The sequence below is a fragment of the Patagioenas fasciata genome, chromosome 1 (assembly GCF_037038585.1).
Source record: "Patagioenas fasciata isolate bPatFas1 chromosome 1, bPatFas1.hap1, whole genome shotgun sequence".
Lineage (NCBI taxonomy): Eukaryota > Metazoa > Chordata > Aves > Columbiformes > Columbidae > Patagioenas > Patagioenas fasciata.
The window spans coordinates 174,901,409-174,928,123 of record NC_092520.1 but is presented as its reverse complement, the minus strand read 5'-3'; the positions used below and the strand labels follow the sequence as shown (position 1 = coordinate 174,928,123).

Below are 26,715 nucleotides of genomic sequence, written 5' to 3'. Positions count from 1 at the left end.
TTGCTGTTTGGCTGCTCTTGACAGCAATCCAGGGTGCAGGATGTTGCTACTGTAAGGAACATTTGAAGAAGGAATGTTTTTTTTACCGAACCAGGGACCTGGTGCCTGACCTCAGCTGAGGGGGAAGGACTGAGAGACATCAGGCTATGAATCCTTAATGTAAAACAAAGTCTCTTCAAATTAATCCTGGAATGCAAACGGATTACTGTATTTGAAAAGCTGAGCTAGGGAGAATGGTAACCAAAGAGCCAGGAATCCATATTTTAAATGAATCAATAAGGGGAGAGGGTTCTTAGAACTAGACAAATGAGACAGGTAAACTGAGGCAGGTGTTGGGTAGTCTGTAAACCCTGCAGTACCAACCAATGCGGAACAGGGGAGGGAATTTTTAGTTGGCATTAGGGTGATGTAAGCAGGGGCTTTTTGCTCTATTCTGTGTGCCTACCTTAAGGTAGAACACCTGATCTTGCCAAATTGTTATTAAAATATGCTTTGCTGAAAGATCATGTCTGGGCCTATTATATTTGCAAGGTAATAGTTTCCTACGCTACTGGTACCACTAAGGCCATGCCACTTGTCATGGGGGAAAAAAAGCCAAGAGAGAGAGAAACATTTGTAGAGTGACGAAGCTGTGCTATAAATGCATCCGAATTTTAAAACCCATTGCATAGCAGAGCAAGCACTTCAAGGCCTCTTTTGCATAGTAACACTTCCTTTACCAAATAAACCATGTGTTTATGCGTGAAACCTCTGAGGCTGACTATCTGAAGACACGGGGAGCAGCACCATCGACTCGTGTGGCTTATTTACCATTATGGGTGTTGTTGGGGTCTTTTCCCCTTTTGTTTTGTTGTTTAGAGAAGCTCTCCCGACTGAGAGAGCTAGTTCAGAACTACGAAAGCGGAAGGGGCGGGCGCGCCGTGCCCGGGGAGGCGGGAGCGGGGCCCGGGCTCTCCCCGCCCCTGGGTGGTGCTGTCGTGAGGCGCCATGGCCGCTCCCGCCGCCGCCGTAGCGGAAAAAGAACTACACCTCCCGTCGTGCCCCGCGGGGAGTGCGGCGAGAACAAACTCTTCGTTGATTGGCTGTCTTTCCCGGCTGCCGCCAATCAGATACGCCGCTGAGGGGTGGGCCGCGCTCCCCGCGTGTGAGGCGGGCTATCGGCGTCTTGGGAGCCATGGAGCAGGACGGGGGGGAGGTGAGCGGCGCCGAGCCGGAGCCGGGCCAGAGGGAGCCCGTCCGCCCCTACAGCTGCGGAGCTGCCCGCGGGGTGCTGGGGAAAGCCTTGGGGTGTCGGGCTGAGCCGCCCGGTGCCCTGAGGGAGGAGGGCGCGAGGCCCGGGCTGCGCGAGCGGCGTAACGGCTGAGGTGTGGGACCGTGGTAACGGCTGCTCGCGGCCCGCGGGCGCCGGGCCACCTCCTCCTGACTGTCGCGTTGTTGCGCTTGCCGGCGTGGCCGTCCGCCCCGCCTCCACGCTGCCGGTGGCCGGGCTGGCGCTGGCGGGGGGGGTGATGGGTCTGACCCAGGCGGGATGGGCCTCTGCGTCCCCCTCGGCTCCCTCAGTGTGTTGCACGTGGTGCTGTCCTCGTTCGTCAGCCCTGAGAATTTGTAACATGTCCGCGAGTTTCATTCGCGTTTGGTGGACGTGATTCAAAGATACACCCTTCCTGTGAGCTAAAGGAAGGTGCAGCCCCAAATAGGGGCAAGAAGGTGATGAATGTACTTTTTTTCTTGAGGTGTTTAGGTTTTTCAGATGTCAGGAATGCTGTCTGAGGATGCGGATCTGTAGGAAAGCAACACTGTCTTCAGGGAACAACTTGGGTACCTTGAGTCTGTTTTGTGGGGAGGCAGCAGTGAGTGAAGTCTGATCTTTCTGTTCATGTGTCTATGATAATATCCAGGAGCCAGGAACTGGAGGGAATTCAGCACTGGAAGGTGATGGACATGCTGCTGATCTTTTGTCACTGCCCACTTGGATGAACAATTGTGTCCTGGTGCCTTCTGTGGCTGCCCCAGTCTGTGTTTTCCAGCTTCTTTTGCACTTATTTGGGGCCCAGTTCAAGATTCTGCTAGTCTGAGAAACAGTCACTGGATTTCTGTGCTCTTTCTTCAATCACTGCCTCTCTGCTATAACAGCAAGTACAAAGAGCTAGTGAAGATGCTTAGTTGTGGAGACAGCTGGTTGTAGGCAAAAGCTCTTAACAAATGTTCTGTCATCCTGGTGATGGAGCTTCTGAACTGAGGTCAGCTATGGACTATGCAGCTTCCAAAGAACATGAACTTTCTCCAGGGTCGAGTTTGTCCTGCTGACGTCCAAGCTGTAACGGTCTTGTGAGCTGTGGTGGCCAGAATATGCAGCTTTGTGCTCTGTACTGGAAGTTTGCGGTGACTTTAATGTTGATGGTGTCTGCACTGCTGTGCTGGGAGACATGGGGCCTGGAAGGATGCAGTCTCCTCTGTCTTCCTCAGCATGGCAGCGTATTCTTTCCATGTTTCTCAGAGTCTTTTATATGTAGCTGCAGCTCTGTGGCTGTTTGTTTTTTCCTGGGAAACAGAATGCAACCTATGAAATACCTGTAAAGGGACCTGTTGCAGGGATAAGAACTTCCCTGCTAGAGATTCAGACTCCTGCCTTTGGGATTGTTATGTGGACTCATTGCTCACCCCAAGGCCTCTCCCCAGTCCAAGAGGTGACCCCCCAGTAACACAAGGCAGGTTTATTGAGGGGTGTGGCGTAAAATGTCTATTTTAAAGCATACTGTCTCTTTTTCTTCAGTTGGTGTCTACCCTGTGTCAGAAAACTTCATCTTCGGAGCGAATGGAGGAGGAAGGTGATGACGATGAGGAGGATGATGACTTGGACATCTTTGGGGGTTATGACAGCTTCCGGGGCTACAACAGCAGCATGGGCAGCGACAGCAGCTCCTGTCTGGATGAGTCTAGTGACGATGAGGTGGCAGACCGGGAAGCTGGAGAGCTTCCGACCTCTCCTGTGCACCAGCTGTCCACAGGCCGGCTCACAGAGGACAGTGGCTCTGAGCCAGGTACTGTGCTACCTGTTGTACCTAAAACATGTAGATGATGGCAAGAGCAAGGGCTGGGGGAGCCAAAGTGTGTATGACTGCACCTACATGTGCTTTAGGAGCAGCACTGGATTGAGACTGCATTTTCTGGGCTACATGGGGGAGCTGCTACGTGTGACAAGGGTTACCAGAGCTCAGCTCTGTCCTTTTGATGCGTCAACCTTGCCAACTACTCATGTTTTTGTGCCTTCCTTCTCTCAGCTGTGTGCGAGATGTGTGGGATTGTAGGCACCAGGGAGGCTTTCTTCTCCAAGACCAAACGTTTCTGCAGCGTCTCCTGCTCCAGAAGCTACTCCTCAAACTCCAAGAAGGCCAGCATCCTGGCCAGACTGCAGGTGAGTCAAAACTCTTCCTTCTCCCCTGGGGATGGAGCAGGATGTGCCTGTGTGCAGGGCTGGGTGGTTGCTCTCTAGTTGAAGATCAGACTGCTCTTACCAATGGCTTGTTCTTGTTGCCTGGAGTCCCCAGAGAATGCATGCCAGCTGAAAGCTGGTGCTCCCTAGAAGCTGAGGAAGGACACTTTGATACGTTACCTGCTGTTTCTTCTTGTTCCTGTGAGCATTAGTAAAAATTGCAGCAGCCTGAAAACCACTCCAAGGAAGAAATGCATGCCCTGCTGGCCGGTTGCAGGGACTGGCTTCTCCTGTGCCACTAATGTTCGTAACATTCCTTCTTTTGTAGGGGAAGCCACCAACAAAGAAAGCTAAAGTTCTTCACAAGGCAGCTTGGTCGGCCAAGATCGGGGCCTTCCTCCATTCGCAGGGCACGGGACAGCTGGCAGATGGGACACTGACAGGCCAGGATGGTGAGTGTAGGTGAGGTGTGAAGAGGAGCAGCTGCTGGAGCCACAGAAATTAGGACACCTGGAGGGCTGTAAGCTCTATAGTCTCTTTCCTCCACTATGGTATGCTGCTGTGTCCTGAAATGATGTGTGTGGTGCGCTCCGACACAGGCTGGCAGGACACAGGGCACATCTGCTAACAGAGCTCTGGTGGGTGCAACATCCGCTGTTGCATCCTCATTCCTCATGCAACTCGACCTGGAGTGTAAGATCTGTAGTCACAGTCCCATGAGGTGCTGACTTCTGCTGGCAAAGCTGACTTAAAGGTGTCCTGCTGCTCCCAGCCATTCACTGCTCCACAGCCTGTGATGGACTGTGTTTAACCCAAGTCACTCACTGATCAATTTGAGGAATAACCAGTTGCTGCAGTGGAAGGAGAAGCAGTCTGCTGTGTTGGGATGAAAGTGAGCCCCATGGGGTGGAAGCAGGGACTGATTCCTGAGCAGACCGCTGCTTGAGCAGACCTGTAGCCTTGGATCAGAAGTGACTGTGGGACTAATATCCCAGCGCTTCACTCTGATTTTCCCAGCACCTTCTGGGGAAGCAAGCACTGCTGATGTGACCCTGCAGTGTTGCTGCTGAGAGGCAAAGCTGCTCAGTGGTTTAGCACTGACAAGGTGCATTCTGTATTCTTCTTGGAGTGCTGGAGACCTGGGCTGGATTTAACCCTCTTTCTTTTCCCTTTCTGCCCCCCATCCCCCAGAAGCAAGTGACAGCAAGAATTGATTAATAATATAGTGTGCCTCTTGTGGGGCCTTGTCCCTATGTACTCATGGGATCTATTTCCCCACCAAGGTAAATGCACTGGAACAGAGAGTCCCTGAGTGCTGGGGCAGAGGGCTCTGTCCCAGTGCAGGCCACAGTGTGGCTGCAAGCTCTGTAATCCAGAGGTAACTGGGCACTCTGTGCCTTTTCTATAATCTCACCTGATTTTCTGCTCTCATGTTTGCTTATAGCACTCGTCCTGGGCTTTGATTGGGGAAAGTACCTGCAGGAGCATGGCTTCAAGGCAGCTCCTGTCAGCTGCTTCAAACACGTGAGTTCTTCTTTGCTGTGCCTTGCAGTGCTCATAGAACGTGCCATGTGTATGGGGCTCCCCTGTACTCCTGTGGCAAGTGGTGGGGAGAGATGTGGGGAGCTGGTTACTGAAACCCAGCTGATGCAAGGAAAGAAGTTTGGGCTTTTCACAGCTAAGAGTGGGAGTCCCACAGAGGTACCAGGAGTTTTGGGGAAGGAAGCAGAGGGGGACTTGGTAGGGGCAGGTGGTAGAAGGTGGTGATGGCCCAGTGCTGGCTGGGAGCAGAATTAGTTCTGACTGGGGGGTAGCAGAAAAGCTTGTGATTGCCTTTGCAGTTTCTGTGGGTGAGCACAGCCGAGGGTGATGTGCAGGGTGGAACTCTGCTGATCTGGGCCTGACAGTAACTGCCCCTCTAACATATCTGGTTCCTGTCACACTGATTTGCAGTCCTTGTGGGCCAAGCAGCCAAGGCAGATCTATGGAAGAATGACAGTTCTTAGGTATTATAGCATGCCCAGGCTCTCTGTGTATTAAGACTCACTTATTAAGTTCCTTTTGAGTTGTGATTTCTGATAATACTAAAAAAAATGTGGTTTTCTTGAGGATCAGTCAGGAAGACATGGCAGTTTGATGGGTTAGGGATTTTGACACCATAGAGGAATGGCAGCAGATATTTTATAATAATGGGACAGCTGGCAGTGCAATAGTGAAGCGTTGCTATACTATGTTCTGCCTTTTGGTATCCTCTGAGCACACCAGTGAGATATTTGGGACAGTTCAGTGGTATTTCAAGCTGTTGGCAGATATAGGAAGGGTGAGGTGTGCAAACATGGGTCTAAGATGAAAGTTCTAGCTCTGAGAGCTAGAACAAGGGCCCAGGCCCTGCTCTGACTGTCAACGTCCCTTTCATGACCTGGCTGCCTCAATCCTTCAGGTGCCGCTCTTTGATCAGTGGGATGATGTCGTGAAAGGTATGAAAGTGGAAGTGCTGAACAGTGATGCCGTGCTCCCCAGCCGCGTGTACTGGATTGCATCCGTCATCCAGACTGTAGGTATGTCTCCAGTGTACTTCCTGACAGCTGGGGATGACTAACTTCTGAGGGAAGCTTTGGAGAGCTGAGTGTAGCTGGTCAACCAAAACATCAGCTCTTAGGAGCTTTGCAGTTGCTGAGAGATTTTGGAACAGGAAGTACCATGGTACAGGGGTGGGAGGAAAACAGTGTTTGGTTCCTCTTCTGGTTGCTGGGCTCTTTGCAACGGCAGTTCTGCCTCCAGGATGGTTGGAGAAGCTCTGATAACCTATGCAGAGCTCTGAAGACCATGCTGTAGGGGATAAGCCTGTGGTACCCAACAGGGAGAGGAGAAATTCTTGACCTCTAATGCCTTTATCTCATTTTTTGCGCTGTCCTGGCAGGGTACAGGGCTCTTCTGCGATACGAGGGCTTTGAGAATGACGCCAGCCACGACTTCTGGTGCAATTTGGGCACAGTGGATATTCACCCCATTGGCTGGTGTGCCATCAACAGCAAAATCCTGGTACCACCACAAAGTGAGTGTGGGGCAAGAGGGGTCAGCATGAGTCTGGGCATGGAGGAGCCTCGGTTTATACCTAGTGCAGTGGGACAGGTGCTCCCACTGTCTGTGGGACCCTAGCTCCATTTGTGCTCTGAGTTACAAAGAACAGTTGGTTCTTTGGGAAGCTGGAGACTGCTTGGACTGCTCCCTCTGCATCTCCCTGTGGTTGATCCTGGGAGTGCTGGATGCTGTCAGACCTATGGACAGAAGCTAGTGCAGGTGACTATTCCTCCTCCTGACCCACAGGTGGCTAGGCTTAACCCTTGGGGAACTTTTTGGTCCTATATCCTGGACAGTGTCTCTGAGAAGCGCACTAGATCCAGTTCCTGCTCAGCTAGCAGTTAAGAGGAGGAGACCGGTTCAGCAGAATTTTGGCAAGCTGAGGTTTGGTTTATATCTCTTGCTTGTTTTAACTCTAATACCACTTGCACAGCTAGATCAGTGGAGCTGGATGTCTGCTTAGCCCAGCCTGTTCTGTAATTGTGATCTGTGCAGCCAGTTTTGGGGGTGAGCTTGCAGAGCAGGGTCTGCCTGAGAGCAGGTACAGGATCTGAATGTGAAGAAGGGTTTTTAATGCAGATAGACTCTTGGATAGGAAGAAAGGTGTGGTGTGGTGCTCTAATTCCTTCAGTAATAAAAATGTGCTTTTTCCCTGTGTATATGCAGCGATCCATGCCAAGTATACTGACTGGAGAAGTTACCTCATGAAAAAACTGGTGGGAGCCAGGACCATCCCAGTGGATTTCCACATCAAGGTAAATGTAGGAGGATGTCATTTTATGTGTGGAAATGAAGCTGAACCAAAGAGATGTGTGCACAGCATGACTCTTTTGGTTCTGAACTGTGCAACTCCTGTGTGCCTCCTTGAAATTCGAGCATGACAGGGGCAGTGAGACCCCTGTCATGATGCTGTAGGAATGGCATAGCCCCTGTGCCTTGTCAGCACAACCATCTCTCCTTCGGGTCATAGATGGGCTTTAAAAGCTGTTGTCATATCAACCTCTGCTGGAAAATACTGGGGATAAGTTTGCTTCTTTGCTGAAGGGAAAGGCCAGTGCAGCTCCAACCTGGCTCTTCCCTGCCCTGTTTTAGTGCTGGGGAATGGCTCTGAGAGTCAAAAACCTTTGTCTTCTCTGTTGGTAGCACGGCAGCCTGTGGGGAGCAAGAGGGGTGCAGGCTTCCTTGAAGTGCACAGAAACAGCTGTGCCATGGCCTTGGTAGCTTTATAGCTCTAGTGGTGGTTTCATGTAGCCTGCACTGAGGTTAGACCTTGCCAAGAAGAGACTCTTCTGTGGCTGGCAGCTTTGGAAACTGTAGATGAGGAAGATGGTCTCAGAGGCAGCAGGCAGGAAGGCAGATAGATGATGGGTTTACCTGCATGCAAGGCAATTGGTGACACTTAGCTGGAGACTTTGACATATTTGGTGCTTCCCTTGTTGCTTCTCAGAAAGCTGAGAGGATGTTTGTAGCTGCTTGTTCCTGGGCCACAGGTAGCTGAGTGCTCATGCCATGGAAGGGAAGTGGTAGAAGGAGACAGATGTTGTCAGTATCTTTCTCCCTGCTATGCCTCTCCTCAGAGAAGGGCAGTGAAGTTGGTGAGGGGTCTGGAGCACAAGTCTTATGAGGAATGGCTGAGGGAACTGGGGCTGTTTAGCCTGGAGAGAAGGAGGCTGAGGGGAGACCTTATTGCTGTCTACAACCACCTGAAAGGAAGTTGTAGCATGGAGGGTGTTGGTCTCTTCTCCCCAGTAGCAAGTGATAGGATGAGAGGAAATGGCCTCAAGTTGTGCCAGGGGAGGTTTAGATTGGACATTAGGAAAAATTTCTTCGCAAAAAGGGTTGTCAGGCGTTGGAACAGGCTGCCCAGGGAAGTGGTGGTGGAGTCACCATCCCTGGAGGTGTTTAATAGACATGTAGATGAGTTTCTTAGGGACCTTGTTTAGTGCCAGGGTTAGGTTAACGGTTGGACTTGATGATCTTGAGGGCCTCTTCCAAGCAAAATGATTTTATGATTCCCACCTAATGAACAGGAGGTGCAAGGAGAAGATCTTCCCTTAAAAGTTCTTCTGGATTCAGGTTTGGATGTCTGAGTCTGTTTTGAGCTGCGTCTCTGAGTTGCTGCACAGCATCATGGGATCTGCAGTGCCAAAGTGTCAGGTGTTCTTTAAATAGCTCTGGGTGTTTGTGGATGTGTAGGGCCAGGCTGTATCAGCAAACTGAGGTCTCAAATCAGTTAGAAGGCAACCGGTGACTCTTCTTTGTGTGCCTGTGCCTTTGGGTGAGTCTGCAGAGTAACTAGCGTTGGAGGTGGAGCTGACGAATCATCAGGTTGCTCTACCTCTGATCAGAGTCAAAAAGTGAAAATAAGGTCCTGGACTCTTCTAGAGTCAATTGAAAATCCCTTGAGAAGCTATGTCTCCAACTGCTTCAAGCCTTGAAACCTTTACGGTCTCTTTCATGACTGAAAAAGACATGCAATTCCTCACCCAGTTCATGCTGAACACAAGTGATATCTGTTTCTTGTGCTCAGAATGTTACCACAAGATGCTGGCTGAGCATGGCTGCTGGGCCAGGGTCAGGGTAGCTGTTATGAGGCCACAGGACAGGGGGCATTTAGGGTGCATGTGCCCAACTGTGCTGTCATGTGTGGAGATGGCAGCTCGCTGTCCCCTCAGTGAACCTGCTCCTGTGCATCCCTTCCCAGAGGTGTCTCCCACGTTGGCTTTGGGCAGCACAGGGTGTTGGCTGGAATGTCTGTGGGGAAAGCTGTTCTCTGAAGTGTTTGAGGAAGGAAAACACCAAGTATAACTGATCTCACCTCCTTTGTTGGTTGTTGCCAGATGGCGGAGAGCATGAAGTACCCATTCCGGCAGGGCATGCGGGTGGAGGTAGTGGATAAGAACCATGTGTCCCGGACACGCATGGCAGTGGTGGACACGGTGATTGGTGGAAGACTGAGACTTCTCTATGAAGATGGAGACAGCGATGATGACTTCTGGTGCCACATGTGGAGTCCCCTCATCCATCCTGTGGGCTGGTCACGGAGAGTGGGCCACAGCATGAAGAAGACAGGTAGGGATCAGGGCATGGAAGGGAAGTGGCATCTTCTGATTTGCTATGAACTGCCTGGACTCTGCTGTCGACACCAGTCCTGACATGCTGGGAGCCAGGCAGTTGCCTCGGGACCTGACAGGTAAGGTCCTGTGTCTGCTGATTTTCTCCCTGGATAGATAAAAGCCCAGCGATCTGCTGCCACAGGGTAGGACAGGGGGACTGTAGGGTTTCTCACCTGAAGCAGGGGGTCTGTCCCCACAGCATGAGAATGCAGAGTCTGCAACATCACCAATGTTTATAGTCTTTTTGAAGAAATTTATACTGGCTTCTGTAAGATTCGATGCAATCAGGCTGTGGTTTTTATGGACTTCTCAAGGAAGTAATTCTTGATCAGCTTAGACGGGCAGAAATAAACAAGACTTGAGCCCTGCTGATCCGTTTGGTTGTTTCTCCCTTCCTTGCTGCCTCTCCCTGGTGATTACAGCTGCATGTTGAGGTGTCATCACTGGTGCTCAGGGAGATCATCCATCTGCTTTTGAGCAAGCCCTGCATCACAGCCCATGTTATGGGAAGGTGTAGAGGGACTGACCTGTTCTTTTTATTACTCTTCTCATGGTCTCTGATCTAGGTGTTTTATAGCAGCTGATGTCTCACCAGGGAATTCATAACCATTGTGTTTTCTTACTGCAGTTGCTGCAGGTTTCTTACTTCACTTTGTTTCTTTCATTCCTCACAGAAGAAAAACGCAGTGACATGGCAAACCATCCCACGTTCCGGAAGATTTACTGTGATGCTATCCCTTATTTGTTTAAGAAGGTAGGACAAGTCTGCCTTTCTGTGTTAACCACAGCAAAGGAAACAATGATACCACTTCCTTCCATGGGTCTACATGTTATGGTGTGGGTTGTTGAGGGATGGCTCATTTGTTTCACAGTTATAGAGCAGTAAGGTGTTCGGGGTGTCAAGGCTGCAGTTGGGCAGGAGTGGGTCAAAACAGAGAGATGGAAGAACTAAAAGACGATAGATTGAGGGACTCAGCTGAGGGGCAAGCAGTTGCTTGGGGCTTTGAGTTGGAGAGGGAAGATGATTGCATGGGAGAGACCAGTTCCAACAAGGATTTGGATCATACTGCTAAGGATTGAGATGAGAAGGAGGCTTGCTTTGCTGTGGAGCGGTGGCTAAGCACTCTCTGAGCAACCACAACCTTGGCAGGAGGCTGCTGACAGAAACAGAGCATTGGTTTGGCTGCCTGTTTGTATTCTTCTAATACTTCTTCCTCTCCCAGCTTGATTGACCCAAGTAAAGAAGCTCTAATCCTGTTTGCATTTGACATGCTGGGTGTTGGGGTGGGACTGTCCCATACCCCTGCCAGCACATGGTATACCAGAGTCTCCTGTAGGTACGCGCTGTCTATGCTGAAGGTGGATGGTTTGAGGAAGGCATGAAGCTGGAGGCCATTGACCCCCTGAATCTGGGCAACATTTGTGTGGCCACTGTTTGCCAGGTAAGGTCGGTGGGCAGAAGGGGTCTGCTGTATTTACCTGAGGTAACCCAGCTTCTCCTCGGGTCTTTGCAAATAGTTAAGACCAGGTAGGGTTTTGCATGAGGGAGAGGGCTGTTGAGAAAGGTAGGCAGCTGATGTGTGGAGGGAATTGGGGCATTACCTCAGAGGTCTGAGAGCTGATGAGACCAGCAGTTGTCCAGGTGTACCTAAGTGGACAGCATGAAGACGTACATGCTTGGTCTGCAACGTAACTGGCCAGTGTGTGTGACTGGCAGCCACCCTTCCTTCTCCTGTGGGCATGCAGTAGGGAAGATTTGTTCTCCAGTTCTTGGAGTGTATAAAGAGAGGACTCTGTAGTGCTACCTGGAGGAGGTAAAGGAGAGAAGAGTTGTGGGGTGATCTCTGTGTGGGAATGGGGATGTATCTGTACAGGCAGCATTCACTGGTGTAGGAAGCTGAGGATGGATGTGTCTCCTGCCATCTCCTGATGAGGTGCTACTGTAAATTGCTTGGCCAGGTTTCCGCAGTGAGGTGCCTTCCTTGTCCCAAAGCAAGAAGCTGTTTGCCCTTGTAGATCCCAAGTAGAGGACATTGATACTCAGGGTTTGGCAGGAGCATGCTAGGAAAGCCCTTTGTGTCTGGAATATGTTCCCTTCAGCCGTTGCTTTGAATTGTAAAGAGGTTGGGACAGATGTGCCCGTTACTTTTGGTAGGTGCCAATTACTAGTGAGTGACAGGATGCAACAAGTCTTGTTGCTATAGGAAGTGGTAAGTCTGAAGGTGGCATCCTTCCCTTCTGCCCAGTTACAAATTCACAATGTGGCTGGTGTAGAGGGACTCTGGGCTGCCCATAGAGTCTGTTTCTGAGGGAGAACAAAGCTCCTGACCTTTTATGGCTGAGTCCTTTTCACAAGGCTATTAGCATTGGTCCCAGTCCTGCAGAAATAGCTGGTTTGGGGATTAGCTTGTGCTTACTAATATATCAGGAGAAGCTACTGCGTGCCCTGGAGTATGTAACACTGCATTTTACTATCTAGTGGCAATTGTAATCCAACTGTGGGGACTCTTGGGGGGATCTTTTGAGAGGAGAGGCTTTAGAGCAAGCAAAGCTCTACACTTATGCCCTTCACTCCCATCTCAGGTCCTCTTGGATGGGTATCTCATGATCAGCATTGATGGAGCCACATCTGCTGATGGCTCTGACTGGTTCTGCTATCATGCCTCCTCGCATGCCATCTTCCCTGTCAACTTCTGTCAGAAGAACAGCATTGAGCTGACTCCTCCAAAAGGTGAGATTTGGGCTCTGCCCTGTGATACAAACCTGCATGCAGAATCTGCTGGGTGGTGCTTTTCTGAGAGGTGTCAGGTTCAGATGAATCAAAACCACAAGGTCTCAATCTGCCTGTTTTTCAGGGAGTTAGGGCTGGTTCAGAAAGCTGGTCCATTTGAGCACTGCCCATATACCAAGTCTTGGTACTTTATGGAAGGAAGTAACATTTCCAGAGGACATCAATGGCATGGTGGTTAGCCCCTGGCACATCAGTGGAAGAGGTGTATAATCCCCAAACTGAACAGAATCGATCAAAGGTTTAAAGGACAAGGAGAGTGGGAAGGGTTTAAGTAGAGCCATCGCCTCATCACTCAGTACTTAAAAGTGGCAAGAGTCATCCCTATTCTCCTTGTATGAATAAATCGGAGCCCAATATTTCTGCAAATTCCTGAGAGGCAATCACCCCAGGAGTGTTTTTACTGCCTCGTGTGGCCATACCCAGAAAAGCCTGCTCTGAATTTCTACGTTTCAGCACTTTTGTGTAGTCCTATTTCCCTTTGATGTTCCTGCTGGTAAGAGAAAGATTGGTCTCAGTGGTGTGTTTTGAACATCCTTCTTCCTGCCTGCTGCTTCTCCTCACCTTTCTCAGTGGTCTGGATATGTTACTGACATGGGTGTTCAGGGTTGCAGCTTGTACTTTTCTGTATTTGCTCTCTGGAGAGGGATGCTGGGCTGCCATGGAATCTGTGCACTAGAGTTATGTCCAGGATGAGGCTGTACATGCTGGTTCATGAAACTGCTTTGCAACCAGTTGCAATGTGTCCTTCCTGTCTTTTCTGCCTTTTCCCCCAGCTGGTCTATCCAATGGCTGCCTTCTTCCCTCTTACCATTTCTTCCTGCTGCAGGGCAAGATGCAAAGACCTTCAACTGGGAAAGTTACCTGGAAAAGACTAAATCAAGACCTGTTCCAGCACGGCTCTTCAACACAGTGAGTGCTGCCAGGACAATGATATGTGTAGGGATTTGTGCAGTCAGCAAGGAGGAGCACAAGAGCTCTGGCTGTCACAGAATGGTTGAGATGAAAGTGACCTCTGGAGGTCATCTTGTCCAATCCCCCTGTTGAAGCAGGGTTACCTGTAACAGGTTGCCCTGGACTATGTCCAGATGGCTTTTGAATATCTCCAGGCATGGAGACTGTACAACCTCTTTGGGCAACCTGTGCCAGTGCTCAGTTGCCCTTGCAGTAAAAAATGTTTCTTGATGTTTAGAAGGAACCTCCCATGTTTCAGTTTGTGCCCATTGCCTCTGGTCCTGTCACTGAGCACCACTGAAAAGATGTTGGCTCCATCTTTGCACCCTCCATTCATGCATTTATGCACGTATATTTACACACACACACATATATATATATGTATTCTTTTTTTTTTTTTTCTTCTCCAAGCTGAAGAGTTCCAGCTCTCTCAGCCTTTCCTCACAGAAGAGATGCTCCAGTCCCTTTGTCATCTTCATGATCCTTCCCTGGACTCTCTCCAGTATGCCCATGTCTCTTCTGTACTGAAGAGCCCACAAACAGACACAGTACCCCAGGAGTGGTCTCACCAGTGCTGAGTAGAGGGGAAGGATCATCTCCCTTGATCTGCTGTGGACATTCCTCCTCATGCAGCCCAGGTTACCACTAGCCTTCTTTGTCCCAAGGGCACATTGCTGGCTTATGTTCAACTTGGTGTCCACCAGGACCTTTTCTGCCAAGCTGCTTTCCAGCCACTCGGCCCACAGCATGTGCTGGTGCCTGGGATTTTTCCTCCCCACGTGCAGGACTTTACATGTCCTTTTGTTAAACTGCATGAGGTTCCTGTGATACCATTTCTACAGCTTGTCAAGGTCCCTCTGGATGGCAACACAACCCTCTAGTATATCAGCCTCTCCTCCCAGTTTTGTATCACCAGCAAACTTGCTGAGGTTGACATGACACTCCATTATGTCATTCAGATAAATAATGAAGACATTGAACAGGATTGGATCCCATATTTATCCCTGTGGGAACACCACTAATTATTGACCTGCAACTAGACTTCACACCACTAATCATCCTCTGGGCCCAGCCACTCAGCCAGTTTTCAGTTCACCTCACTGTCTCCTCGTGCAGCCTATAGCTTCTCCATGAGGATCTTACGGGAGACAGTGTCAAAAGCCTTCCTGAAGTCAGGATAGACAATATCCAGTGTCTCTACTGCTCTTTGCTGCCAGTCAGCACTTATAAGGAGAGCCCAAGGTACAGGAATATGTTTTCTCCAAGCAAAGGCCCTGTTTGGCTGGCCAGGACAGTAGTGACATCTTGGTCTCTCTGAGTGTGACATGCGATTCTCTAGTGTTTCCAGGAGCTCCAGGCTCCTGGTGGGTTCTGCAGTGCTTGTTGCCTGTGGACATATGGCTGTCAATGTGGGTGGAGGGGGCTTGCTTTGCATCAGCAAAACTGCAGCACCTGGGCCTGCGCTGGTCTTTCTGATTTCCCAGGGCTACCGCAGGTTAACTGGTTTGATTGGGTGTCCCTTAACTACTGTTCCCCCTGTGTGAGGTCTTGTTTCTAAAGGCTGGGTTGAGATTTGCTAAGGTCACAGCTGGCCTTGGATCTGTTCGTATGTGTCGCTTTTTGTCATGTGACTGGCTGGTTCTTTCTCTGCTTCCTTTAAGCTGGAGCAAGCCCATAACTGTTCTAGGGTGCTGGTGGCCAGGTCTGGATTTGGACTGAATGCAATGGCCTTTGGTTTTCTTTTTCTCATTTTTTTTTCTGCACACAGGACTGCCCAAACCATGGCTTCAAGGCAGGCATGAAGGTGGAAGCAGTGGACCTGATGGAGCCCCGTCTCATCTGTGTGGCCACAGTGAAGCGTGTAGTTCACCGTCTCCTTAGCATCCATTTTGATGGCTGGGACAACGAATATGACCAGTGGGTGGACTGCGAGTCTCCAGACATTTATCCTGTGGGGTGGTGTGAGCTGACAGGCTACCAGCTTCAACCACCCGTTGTTCCAGGTGAGTGGAGATTTGGCTGTGGTTTCTGACTCTAGAGGCAAAGGTTTCCTTCGTCCTGCTCTGTGAGTGCCTCATCCTTTTTTGGGGCCTTGTAGGGAGGAGAAAACTGCCTCCTTGATTTGTGCTGGCTACCAGAAGTCTTCCTCTGCTGCTACACATTCTAGCAGCTGGCAGAGGGAGGAGCCTGTGATGGGGAGAAAACTGCCTGAGATTTGAGGTTGGCTCTGTTTTCCCTCTGTTCCCTCACCTGCATACCAACAGAGAATTGTTCCTGTTGAAGTCAGAGTTCCAGGTAGTCCTGTCCCTGCACAGCTCCCTTTTATTAAGGAAACCTACAACCTCAGCCAAGTAGCAGGGGGAACTCAGCCCCTACTCCCTTTTCTCATCAATTCTCTATCTCTAAAAGGTAAGAGCATCCCTCTGAAGAGTTTCCTTGCCTTGTCACAGGGAGGCCACTGCCTCACCTTTGCAGATGTTTTCCTTCTTGTCCCAAGCTACAAATCTTGTTGGGGTTTTTTTTGTTGGTTTTTTTTTGTTTGTTTGTTTGTTTGGTTTTGGTTTTTTTTACTGCCCCTGCCAAATCTCTCCTGGGCCTCCCTCCCCTGTGCTGCCCCAGCCTGCCACCCTGGGCCCTCGCCTGGAAGCACAGACAGCAACTGCGCTAGAGCCTTGCTTTCCCCCCAGCTGGTTGTTTTGGGAAGAGGGCTTTGGCTCGGGGGGACGGGTGTATCTTGTTTCTCGCTTATGTCACTTCATCCCAGTTACCTACTGGTTGTGGGACTTGGCTTTCGTTTCCCTCTCGTCTCCATGACAGAGCCCACAACTCCAGTGAAGGCCAAGGAGGTGCCCAAGAGGAAGAAGAAACCCTATGGAAAGAAGAGTGAGTGATGTTTGATTAGTGCCCTCCTGCTCGCTCGCAGGCTGGGCCCAGTTAGAGGAACCCTGTCCATGTCCTGTCAGAGCAGGAGAGAAAAGCCTTGTCTTGCTGTGGATGCCCTCAGCCAGCTGTGGGTTTGTCAACACAGCTTCATCCTTCTTAACTGCCCTGTTACCTAAAAAAGCAGAGAGCTGTGTGTGTGGGAAGAATCTGTTTTGCCGTCTCTTTTCTGTTGGCCAAGGTATAGCTGGTGCTTGCTTCCAGGCGTGAGGTTGTGCTGCTTTCCCTACTGTGTCTGTGGTTGGAGGGAGATTTTTTTTGTTGCAGCTGGAGGGTAGCTGGAGAGCAACCCTGCCTGCTTTGTGCTGGGGAAAAGAAGGCTTTAAGATGGCTGAAGAAGCCAATAGTGGGGCTGGACCATGTTATTGTTTCATCTTGTCCTTGTTGTCATCAGTGTTGCAGTAGCTGTGGTGAATCATGTATAAACAGGCAAGAAATTCCTTCCTGGGGGGGAGGATGTAGAGGGAAGGGCATCTGAAGAGTTATAAAGACGTTCAACCTAAATATAAATGTCAGCTAAAATGTAAACATTAATGCTACAATGTCCGTACCTTGCAGCCAACATGCCCATTGCCTAGGACTAGACCCAGACAGGTAAGCAAAGCTGGATGCAGACTGATTCCAACAGGATGTGCTCCTCAGAAGTTAAGCACATGCTGATGTGACTTACCTTTAATGAAGGAGAACACAGAGGAGAATATTTGGAGAGGATGACTATAGAATTTTTCTCCAGTAGGCCATTTCTGTTGAGCAACCAGTTGGCAGCAAATGACTGAGTAGGTTGCTGGTCAGTTGTGCTGGTGCCTGGCCTGTGGTTTCTCAGTGGAGTAGGGTTGCTGGTTTTCCAGGGGAAAAGAAAAACACTTTTTCCCCATGCTGTGTTTTCTTTTTGTTAAGGAAAAAAGTTACCTGCCAAAACCCGCAACATCAAGCAGACTGTCAAGAAGCCTGCCACCCTGAAGACAAAACGAGAAGTGAAAGCTGCCAGCAAGGCTTTGCCAGAGCCAGCACCTGATGAGAGTAAGGGAGCAAGTCACTCCACCCAGCAGCCACATGCAACTTTCCCGTATGCCCTGCCTGTGCTGCTTCTTAGCTATTATGTCATGAGTGCCCCAGGCAGGGAAAGGCAACCCCGTCACAAATGTCCATCTCTACTCCTCCAGAGACAGTGGAATAAACCCTTTGCCTGCTTTCCCATGGAAGGTTTGCCTCCTGGGAAGGCTTGGTGGCACCAGTACAGCTGGATATCTTGATACTGCTGATGCCTGCTGAGGGCATGGCTGCCTTGCTGAGCAATCTGGTTGTGCAAGGTCAGGGACAAGAGTCAAGATGGACATGTCAAAAGTGTGCTGTCACTTCCATGTCACCATAAGGGCTGACGCAGCATGACATGCTAAGCACCAAGAGATGTGGTGATTGGAAGAGCATCTGGGAACTGGGTTACCTGCCAGCCTTAGTGGGTGTTGGGGAAGATGGTGGAGGAGGTGCTTTGTGCACCTCATGAAGGTCCACATTGTTCATAGAGATTTTGTTTCCTGTGTGGGGATGCAGGCAGGTAGAGAATGGACCACACTGCCTTTTCCGCTCTCAGCCCCAGGAGAAGTTGTTCTTGGGAGCAGGCAGCTGAATGCTGCCAGGGTTTGGTCCCATCCTGGTTGCTGCTGTGACCATGGATGGATTTGTGCTGGCAAAACAGGGCTGCCTGTGGTGCGGGACCCTCAAGAAGTGGGCTGGAAACCTGTGACATTTTGAGTATCTGCATGAACAGAGCTGGCTCTGGGGCGTTGCAGGTAGAGTGAGGCAGCATGAATTGATTTTACTTATGTTTTCCCTCTCTCTTTCCATCTCTTGCTAGTCATTGCCGTGCAGGTGAAAGAAGAAACCATTGACCCCTCAGTAGAAGAGTATGAAGCCACAGAGCTTCCCGTTCCTGTCAGCAGCATAAAGCAGGAGGTCACAGACTGATCCTGGAGTGTCCCCCAGCTGCCCACAGCAGCCTGCGCTTCACCTTGTGGCTCTTTGGGGAAGGTCCTGGCAAAGGGAAGCAGAAGAGTAAAAGGGTCTTCTCTTTTTGAGGCAGACTACCCTGCAACATCATAATTCTGCTTTCCTGGCGTGCAAGAAAATTTCTCTCAGGCTTGTGATTTTAAGCCCTGGGAAACACACTCCAGAAAGGCTGCTGGTGCGCTGAGGAGCAGGACCAGGGTGGCTGCTGGGGTTGTGTGTGCCTGGCTTTGAAAGCACCTTTCTGAGCAGGAACTCCTAAGTGGGAAAAAGAGGCTGCCAGAATACAAAGGGGCAGTTTGGGTTCTCAGCTGTGGCTGGAGGTGGTGAGCTGCAGTCTGAGATGATGTGTGCAGGTCACATGTGTCAGAAAATCAGCTGCCCTCACAGGACATAGGTGCTGTGCTCCCTTGTCTAGGCCCTGAAACCCCCAAGAAAGTCAGGGCAGGAAGAACGGAAAGACATTAAACAAAAAAAAGGGACGATGATACTTCTTGAGAGAGCAAGAGACCTTTTTTGAGTGTCACTTCTTGCTTTCGAACCCAGAACTGCAGAGAATGTGGTGTGCAGTTTGATTTTTTTTCTTTTTTTTTTTTTTAAATTTTTAGTAATCCTACTGTACACTTGATCTACGATCTGTACCCTAAAGCCCTCTGAATTAAACTTGAGAAAGAGACCAAAGACTTGTACATTGTTTTCCAGAATATCAGGGTTGGCCAAGATGGGGAAGAGACGAGGACTGTAAGTGTTAGGTATAAGGAAATGGTGTTTTGGGGTGCTTTGAGTTTGAGGTGGTTTTTTGGGCCCTCCATTAGGGTTTTTCTGAGCACTTGCTGTTTACCTGCCAGATCTGCATATGGGCTGAACATCATGGGTGCAATAGACAGCATAAAGCAGGGGATGCCATTTCCAGTTTTAGGGCAAAACTATATCATCACTCTCTTTCCCCAGAGTGGCCATCAAAGTTCAGGACAGAAATCAGGAAGAAGGTCAGTATGGTGACAGCGATGAGACACAGTTCTAAATCTCCTGTAGCAAGTTCCTGTGGACTTTCTGCGTGTGAGGGTGTGTCCTGCCTCTCAGTGCCACAGTGGGGTACAGCAAGTGCCCTGTCAGGTCCTACAGGGACATGGTGGCTGCTCAGGGCTCTGCCTTGGCCATGAAATGGCTGCCTTAGCCATGCTCCCCTTGAGCTTCCAGGCGAGAGCCCGTGATGCCATAATAGTTCCTGCTTTGCACAGTGGCTCATGACCATAAAAAAATTTCAAGCTAACTGTCTAGAAAACATGGGGTAGAGACAGGGAGTAATTACCAGTCTTCCTCTTTTCCCTTCTAAGGAGGCAAATGGAGTCTATAACTGGAGAGGGACAAAAAAGGTGGTGGGGGAAGCAATGAAACACAAGTGGAAAAAGAATGGAGGGTCTGTGTCAAACCAGGCACGAGAGCTGTGCCCACCTGCGAGGGCTCTGGGCTCCTGGGGAAATGGGGATGGGGTGAGTGGGGTGGGGGTGTGGGATTTCTATCGAAGGGCTTGTAGGACCACCTGTATTTCCAGGAGAACTTCCAGACAACTTCAGCTTGCTTCCTCCTGGTTTTTGCACTAACATTTCCATGTCCCATACAGTTGTTTAGTGGCTGGAAGTGTTTACCTTGTAAAGCCTTCTGAATTTCAGCCAGTTTCTGACTTGAAAATGGGGCTGGGGTTCCCGGCTTGGGCTGCCATGTGGAATAGGTTGGGCACATTGCTTATGATGGGATCACTTACGGGGTAAGTGATCCCATTCCACCAATGAAATTTCGCAGGAAACAGAAAGGTTTCAATTTGCTTATGTTTTAATTCTGAGGAGCTGCTGGGGATTCAGGCAGTGTTTTCGCTGAGGGTAATTTTAAGTTTTCTGCTCTGAGATACAAGGCGGTGCGGGATCTTGCATTGGTGCTGTTTGCAGTCCCACTCTTTAATTGCTCTGGAAGCTGTGGAAGCACAGCACTCTTAAAAACAAACTTGTGGATTCCAGCTTTTCCGCATGGCTGGAGGGAGCCTTGGGAAGAAAAAGCAAGGATTTGGCTTTGTTGGTCAGGTCACCAAAGCCTGCTGCAAACACTACGAAAGCTTTTTGCACCAGTTCTTTCCAGGGTAGCGTACCTCTGTGTCCTGCAAAAACACACCCTGTCTTTGGCAATTCAGCATCACTTTGGTGTCACCAGGCTCTCTTCTTTGCACCTTGTGCAATATCCATGTTACCACAGCAGGGACAAGTAGAAAAACCACTCTCCCCAGACTGTGGGTACGACCCTGTTGTGTCCTGGACACATTTCCTAAGCTCTGTTCCTCTTGAAGCCCCTGGCTGGTGATTTTCCTGGTCTCTTTTTCTTGCTGGGCTTGCCTGCAGCCTTGGTCTTGTCAGGCCTGGCTTCCCCAGCCTCACCTCGGCCCCAGCCAGGGCAGGTGAGGAAAGTGGTGGAAAGCTTCACCTTCAGCCCTTGGGCTTCTGCAGGAGACCCACAGGTGGCCCCTACATGGAGGTTGAGTGTGTTGATCCACCTGGAAACGTGGCAGAAGATCAGGGAAAAGAATGGAACAGGGCAAAGGGGGAGGTGAAACTCTGCCCGTGAGTGGGTGTGGGTCCCTTCAAAGCCAGGCCAGGTTGCTCAAGGTCTCACCTGGGTGACCTTTGAGTATTTGAGTACCTGCCCACCCCAGCTTGTGGCTGCTTTCCCTATACCAGGAAAGCCCAGGCTGCACAATCTGTCTCACCGCCATGGGAGAAGACCCAAAAAGGCCAGTGTGCCACAGGCCTGTGCCTCTGGTGGGGCAAGGGTCCAGCTGTCCCCATGGCTGTCCCCTAGGGCTGTTCCCGCCTCGCAGCACTTACCTCCACAGGGAAAGGAGCTGGCAGTCACAGTGGAAAGGCACATCCCTCAGATTGAGGATCTCCAACCCTGTGAAGTTGCTCATGTTAGGGATGTTGCTCATTTTGTTGCTCTCCAGATAAAGGCTTCTGATCTTGGGACCGAGGCCAGCGAAGGCACCAGGGGAAATCTGCAATGAAATGAGTGTCAGTCAGGGAGTCCTGATGGAGGCCAAGGAGCAAATCTCAGCCCCTGCACTGCTAATCAGGCTGAGGAGCCAAGAGAACCTGTCCTGAACCTGGTGACCCCATGAAAGAGCTGTTTTAAATGGCAGCACATGTGCTTTGGGACCATTAGTTAACCAGTTTTTGGTCACATTTCGGGACTCATTGGGCCCAGCTCAGTCTTCCTGGAAAGAAGGTGACATGCAGAGCAAACCCTGGGCACTGTTAAGGTGCAGGGTCCTTGTGAGAGTGGTACTAACACAGATTTCTTCAGAGGCTGGAAGAATTCAGGGTAATAGTGGTGAAGAGTCCCCCCACAGGACAGATTTTACTAACAGCAGGAGAAATAAATCCAGGGCTGGGAGAGGAGGTGGTTTGGGGGATGGTCTGGACCCCACTGCAGTGGGGTGTCTTTAAGCACCAGGGGGAGCAAGTATGTCCCAGGGGAACAGGTTGGAGCAAGACAATGCTCTGGCCAAACCTGAGGAAGCCTCTTCTCCTGGCCAGGCTACAGAGCCTCTCCTAAAGCCTTGGGAGTTGGGGACACCTGTTTGGCTGCCTCTATAGGGGCCACCAGCCCTGGGTGGTGGAACAAGACAGGACCTGTGGCTGTGCCCTGCGGTGCCCCTGCCCCTTGTGGGTTCCCAGCCACACGCACCCACTCCAGGCCCATGTTGTCCAGGTAGAGGTGCTGCAGGCTGGAGGCCACGGGCAGGAAGGCACCATCCCCCAGGCGCTTGATGGGGTTGCGGGACAGCTTCAGCTCGCTCAGTGCGGGCAAGCCCTGCAGTGCCTCTGTGGGCACCTCTGCCAGGTGGTTTCCCTCCAGGTGCAACTTCTCCAGCATCTTGGCAGGAGCCAGGGCGGTGGGGGCGATGTGCTGGATGGCATTCCCAGAGAGGTAGAGCCAGCGCAGCCCCCCTGCCCTGGCCAGGTCGCCGTCCAGCAGCTCCCCGATGGCGTTGTGCCGCAGGTGGAGGGAGATAAGGTTGGGCAGGAGCTGGAAGGTGTGCGAGGGCAGGTGGGTGAAGGCGTTGCGGTCCAAGTCAAGGTAGGCCAGCTGTGGGGCACCCTTGAAGGCAGTGGTTGCCAAGGTGGAGAGGTGGTTGTCGGTGAGGTAGAGGTAGACCAGGCTCTCCAGCCCCTGCAGCGCCCCAGGGTGCAGCATCCTGATGCTGCAGCTCTGCAGGTGGAGGGACACCAGCTCCTTCAGGCCAGGGAAGGCGCCTGGTGGAATCGTCCCAAAGGCATTTTGGCGCAGGTCGAGGAGACGAGTGTCCCGGGGGAAGCCCTGAGGAATCTCCTGCAGGTCCCTGTTCTCACAGGACCCGTGATGGAAATCGGGGAAACAGGAGCACCCCAGGGGGCAGCGCCCACTGCTGGCCACCCTCAACTGCTCTGACGGCGTGGTGGGGCTGGGGAGTGGCTGGGGGCGGCCACATCTCATCTCGGGGGGCCTGAGGGAGTCGAGGGGGCGTCCACGGAGGGTGAGAGGAGCAGCACAGGCCCCCTCCACCTGCACCCGCACGTTTGCCAGCCAGCGGTGGAAGGGGCGCAGGAGGCAGGAGCAGAGCAGGGGGTTCCCGACCAAGCTGACCCTCTCCAGCCTCCTGGCCCCGGCCAGGGGCGGCAGCCCTTGCAGCTGGTTTTCACGGAGGTCCAGCGTGCGCAGCTGGGGGCTGTGAGTGAAGGCATCGGGTGCCACATCCTGGAGGGCGGCATGGTCCAGGAAGAGGTGCTTCAGTGAGGCCATGGCCAGGGCCTCCTCGGCCATGTAGGTGATGGGGTTGTGGCCCAGGTCCAGCCAAGTTGCCCCATCCAGCCTGGCCAGGGCCTCGCTGGGCAGCGCCTGCAGCTCATTGTGGTCCAGACTCAGCCTGCGCAGGGCAGGGAGGGCGGCGAAGGCCTCGCTGCCCAGCACGTGGATGGCATTGTGGGACAGCCGGAGCCATCTGAGGACCTGCAGACCCTGGAAGACCATGTCTGGGAGGTAGACCAAGGCATTTGCCCTCAGGTCGAGGACAGTGAGGGAACCCAGGTGGCCAAAAGCACCCGGCTGGATCTCCTCTATGCGGTTCCCCTTCAGGATGAGCTGCTGGAGGGAGGACAGGCCATCCAGGGACTCCTGGTAGAGGAAGGCTATGCCATTGGAGGCCAGGTTGAGGTAGACTAGCCTCCCCAGTCCTCGGAAAGCCCCTTCCTCCAGCCGTTCCACCTTGCAGTGCTGCAGGTCCAAGTGCGTTAGGTATGGGGTGGCGAGAAAGGCTCCCACCGGGATGACCATGAAGCTGTTGCCCCGAAGGTCCAGGTTTTTGGTGAGCTGTCCGTCACAAAAACAAAACACTGAGTTACCTGAGGGCTGCCATCCCCACCTCCTCCCCCCATCCCCTGCCTGTCCCCTTCCCCACCTGTGGGATGGCTTCGGGGATGGCTGTCAGGTTCCCGTGGAGGCAGAGGACTTGAGCGTGGAGGTTGTCACAGACGCAGGGTGTGGGGCAGCGGGCAGCAGCCAACCTCCCCAGTGCCACCGCGAGCAGGAGGAGCCCCCAGGGCAGCCCCATGGCTGAGGCACCTGCGGCTGGGGAGAGGCAGCGGTGAGGCCTGGGGAGGAATGGCAGAGGGGTCAGGCCCCCTCCATCCCCAAACAGCATCGCTTACTGCCACCGGGTGCCATGAGGGACACTTCTGTGACCTGGTGGGGCAGGTCTCATTGTTCCTTGAGCTCACACCATGACTTTTCAGGTTATAAATGAGGAACAGAGCAGAAGGAAAAGATAAGTATTTAGGGTGAAAAGTGAAGGTCACAGATAGCAAGGTTACACTTGGAAAGAGCTTTTTCCCCTGGTTATCTAAACTCCCTGAAGGAGGTTTGGGAGCAGGAGGGAGCTCAGCAGGAGCACAGGGTCACTCGCAGGGAGTGGGCTTGGAGCAGAGGCCTCAGTCTTTTTCTTCTCATATCATTAGCATAAAATGGTCTTGATCTATACAGAAAATTAATATCCCTCCTGCAATCGAGGCTTGCTTTTTTTGTAAGGCAATCAGGCATAACCATGCAGGGGATGTGATCACACCAGCTTTATGAGCTGCCACCTTTGTTTTAATTCCAAATGTCCCATCTCTGCCACCCCAGCCACCTTCCACCTCCCAGGTCTGCATCTCCCACCTGCCCCACCTCCCTGACTCCAAGCTATTCACAGCAGCTTTTGAAATAGCTCTCCACTGTTGATCTGCAGGAAGGATGGGTTGATTTTGGCCGGGCAGGAACAAATCCCTGGGGTGGAGGTGCTGGGGAAGGGCCAGGGCTGGGGCGAGCACAGAGAGGGACAGCAGCGTTGCAGATATGTCCAATACACCCCCACTGAGCTCTGGGGAGCAGGAGTGGAGTCTGCAAGGCTCAAACCCATGGAGCTATCATGATGCCCATCCCCTTGCCCACCGTGGCTAATCATCCCCCACAGTCCCATGTCCCCACTCTGCCCTTCTGCCACCACCACCAGCCCTGCCTTGTCCCCCGCTCCGCACTGTGGTCACACTCCTCCCGTGCAGTCAGCAGCCAGAGTGCCACCAATGCAATGTCCCCAGCTCAGCCCCCATCCTGTGCCTGGGCACCGCCGCGGGCCAGGCATCAACCCACCACCCCCTCCCACACACATGGGCAGTCGTGCACCCGGGGGCTGGGGGTACCTGGACCTCAAGAGGCAGCGAAGAAAGAGGGGAAAGCGTGTCCCCCCCGCTGTCCAGCGGCTGCCGAGCTCCTGTGCCGGTGTTTGCTCTCCTGGCAGAAGCGAGAGCTGAATGGGCCCCGTTGTGTTGCTTTCCCAGCAGCGCTCACCGGACGGAGCCAGAAACACGGGAGGAGGAAGAGAAGGAAGAAGGGGGGGAGGAAGGGTAGAGCACCCCTGGAGAGAGGGCAGTGACCCAGATATCGCCTGCCCCTTGCCTCACAGAGGCCCAGGAGCACTGGTGCACCACAGCCCCAGCCTGGGTGGGATTTGCTCTCAGTGTTTCCCAGGCTCTGCCTTCTCTTTCCTGGTTGTGTAAGTCACAGGAGCTACAGAGGTGCAGGGCAGAAAGGTGACATCCAGACAAAAGTGCAACAGCGGTGGTAAGCCTGAGCAAAAGGAAGGAGGCAGCTGGCAAACTAGGCTGCAGGGCCCTGCCACATTTGCAGCCCCAAGTTCTCCAAATTTTGCTTCTCTGCTTGTTTTGGAAAGGCCAGGGATAGCAGTGCCTGTATGAAACATCATTTCCTTGCAGAAGGCCATGGAGGCCTTCATTTTGCTCCACGAGTCCATCATTTCACTCTCCCAGAGAACATGAGCAGCTCTGCAGCCCAGCAAAAATCTGGAAGATTCAATAGTAAAGTTTCTCTTTCAGGCCCTTCCCCTATTCAGCAGTCCCAGCTGCCAGAACCAGTATGTCCCATCCTGCTGCCACCTGTGGGTGATGGATTCACTGCCCAGGGTCCGTGACCCTCCCCACTGCTGAATGGCCAAAGCCTCCTTGACCCGATGTCCCTTCCATGCCTGTGGGCTCTCTCTTGGGGGTGCTCAGGTGACACAGGGTGACTGCCCAACCGCACTGTGATGAGCAGCTTCTGGGACATCAGCTCTCGTGTTTATCTCTGCTGTGCTGTGTGGGGTGGACCACTGGGGATATATGTCTCAATGGGACAAAACTGCCCCAGGCTGGTCACCCTGCAGAGCTCACTGCCTGCACCAAATCACTAAGATCCTTTTTGGGGCAGTGGTTTGTCTCAGGGAGGGCCAGGTGAAGGGAGCCGCATCTGCTTAATGTTACAGCCACGCTCTGGTGGTCTTCCCCCTGCCCCTGCTGCATGCCACCACCACAGCCAGGCCCACGTGCTCCCCCAATCTGCTCCTGCTTTCTGCAGCAGCACCACGTTCGCTGCCCCAACTCCAGCCTGTCCCCACCACCCACTGCCACCCCTGTGCCGACCTGGCAGCCCCACCTCTTACCCGCGCTGGGGGACAGTTTCTTCCCAGAGAGCACTGCCCTCCAACTAAAGGGCAGCAAGGTGGAACAGCTCCAGCTGGGAGCTTTCAGGGCCCTGAGGAACCTTGACCACCTCCACTGGAACCACAATCTCCTCTCCACCCTTCAGCTGCAACCCCATACACCAGCTGATGTGGAACCAGCCACCGCAGTCACCACCACCACACCACAGTTCTGGCCATTGTCCAACCCGCCCTACTCGGGCTCACCACCACCTCCCCAGCCAGGAGCTCCCACCCGTTCAAACTCTGTGGGCACCAACACCTCCCTGGCAGGGATCTGGGCTCTATTAGAGGCCTACTGGGAGGG

General features: G+C 52.2%; 2 protein-coding genes across 5 annotated transcripts; one reads left to right on the top strand and one right to left on the bottom strand.

The window, feature by feature from the left end:
* The first annotated feature begins 1,126 nt into the window (after nt 1-1,126).
* On the top strand, nt 1,127-18,997 carry L3MBTL2 (L3MBTL histone methyl-lysine binding protein 2). 2 transcript variants are annotated; one of them, XM_065859179.2, is made up of 17 exons: nt 1,127-1,195; nt 2,774-3,041; nt 3,282-3,415; nt 3,762-3,885; nt 4,878-4,957; nt 5,874-5,991; nt 6,354-6,488; nt 7,181-7,269; nt 9,355-9,586; nt 10,305-10,384; nt 10,968-11,072; nt 12,214-12,361; nt 13,248-13,330; nt 15,141-15,375; nt 16,190-16,255; nt 17,210-17,332; nt 18,168-18,997. In XM_065859179.2, exons 1-17 carry the CDS (start codon nt 1,175-1,177, stop codon nt 18,275-18,277), a joined length of 2,151 nt encoding a protein of 716 aa, XP_065715251.1. In that variant the 5' UTR covers nt 1,127-1,174; the 3' UTR covers nt 18,278-18,997. The 2 variants fall into 2 exon arrangements, with proteins under 2 accessions (XP_065715251.1, XP_071657688.1); XM_071801587.1 differs by lacking the exon at nt 16,190-16,255.
* Nucleotides 18,998-20,131: 1,134 nt separating this feature from the next.
* CHADL (chondroadherin like) lies at nt 20,132-26,207 on the bottom strand. 3 transcript variants are annotated; one of them, XM_071801583.1, is made up of 5 exons: nt 25,075-26,207; nt 23,799-23,991; nt 22,049-23,710; nt 21,190-21,356; nt 20,132-20,858 (listed from the first exon to the last, which is right to left on the bottom strand). In XM_071801583.1, the coding sequence occupies exons 2-5, from the start codon at nt 23,949-23,951 to the stop codon at nt 20,633-20,635; spliced, it is 2,208 nt and encodes a 735-aa protein (XP_071657684.1). In that variant the 5' UTR covers nt 23,952-23,991; nt 25,075-26,207; the 3' UTR covers nt 20,132-20,632. The 3 variants fall into 3 exon arrangements, with proteins under 3 accessions (XP_071657684.1, XP_071657685.1, XP_065714804.1); XM_071801584.1 differs by having other exon boundaries at nt 23,799-23,968; XM_065858732.2 differs by lacking the exon at nt 25,075-26,207 and having other exon boundaries at nt 23,799-24,811.
* Between the last annotated feature and the right edge of the window lie 508 nt (nt 26,208-26,715).

Bases quoted from the DNA above. Each gene is read 5' to 3' on its own strand.
- L3MBTL2 (XM_065859179.2), top strand. From the start codon at position 1,175: ATGGAGCAGGACGGGGGGGAG. The intron at 11,073-12,213 runs GTAAGGTCGGTG...CTCCCATCTCAG, and splicing joins GTGTGGCCACTGTTTGCCAG to GTCCTCTTGGATGGGTATCT. The intron at 15,376-16,189 runs GTGAGTGGAGAT...TCTCCATGACAG, and splicing joins TCAACCACCCGTTGTTCCAG to AGCCCACAACTCCAGTGAAG.
- CHADL (XM_065858732.2), bottom strand. From the start codon at position 24,041: ATGCTGTTTGGGGATGGAGGGGGCCTGACCCCTCTGCCATTCCTCCCC. The intron at 21,357-22,048 runs GTGCGTGTGGCT...ATTTCATTGCAG, and splicing joins ACAACATGGGCCTGGAGTGG to ATTTCCCCTGGTGCCTTCGC. The intron at 20,859-21,189 runs GTAAGTGCTGCG...CCACGTTTCCAG, and splicing joins CAGCTCCTTTCCCTGTGGAG to GTGGATCAACACACTCAACC.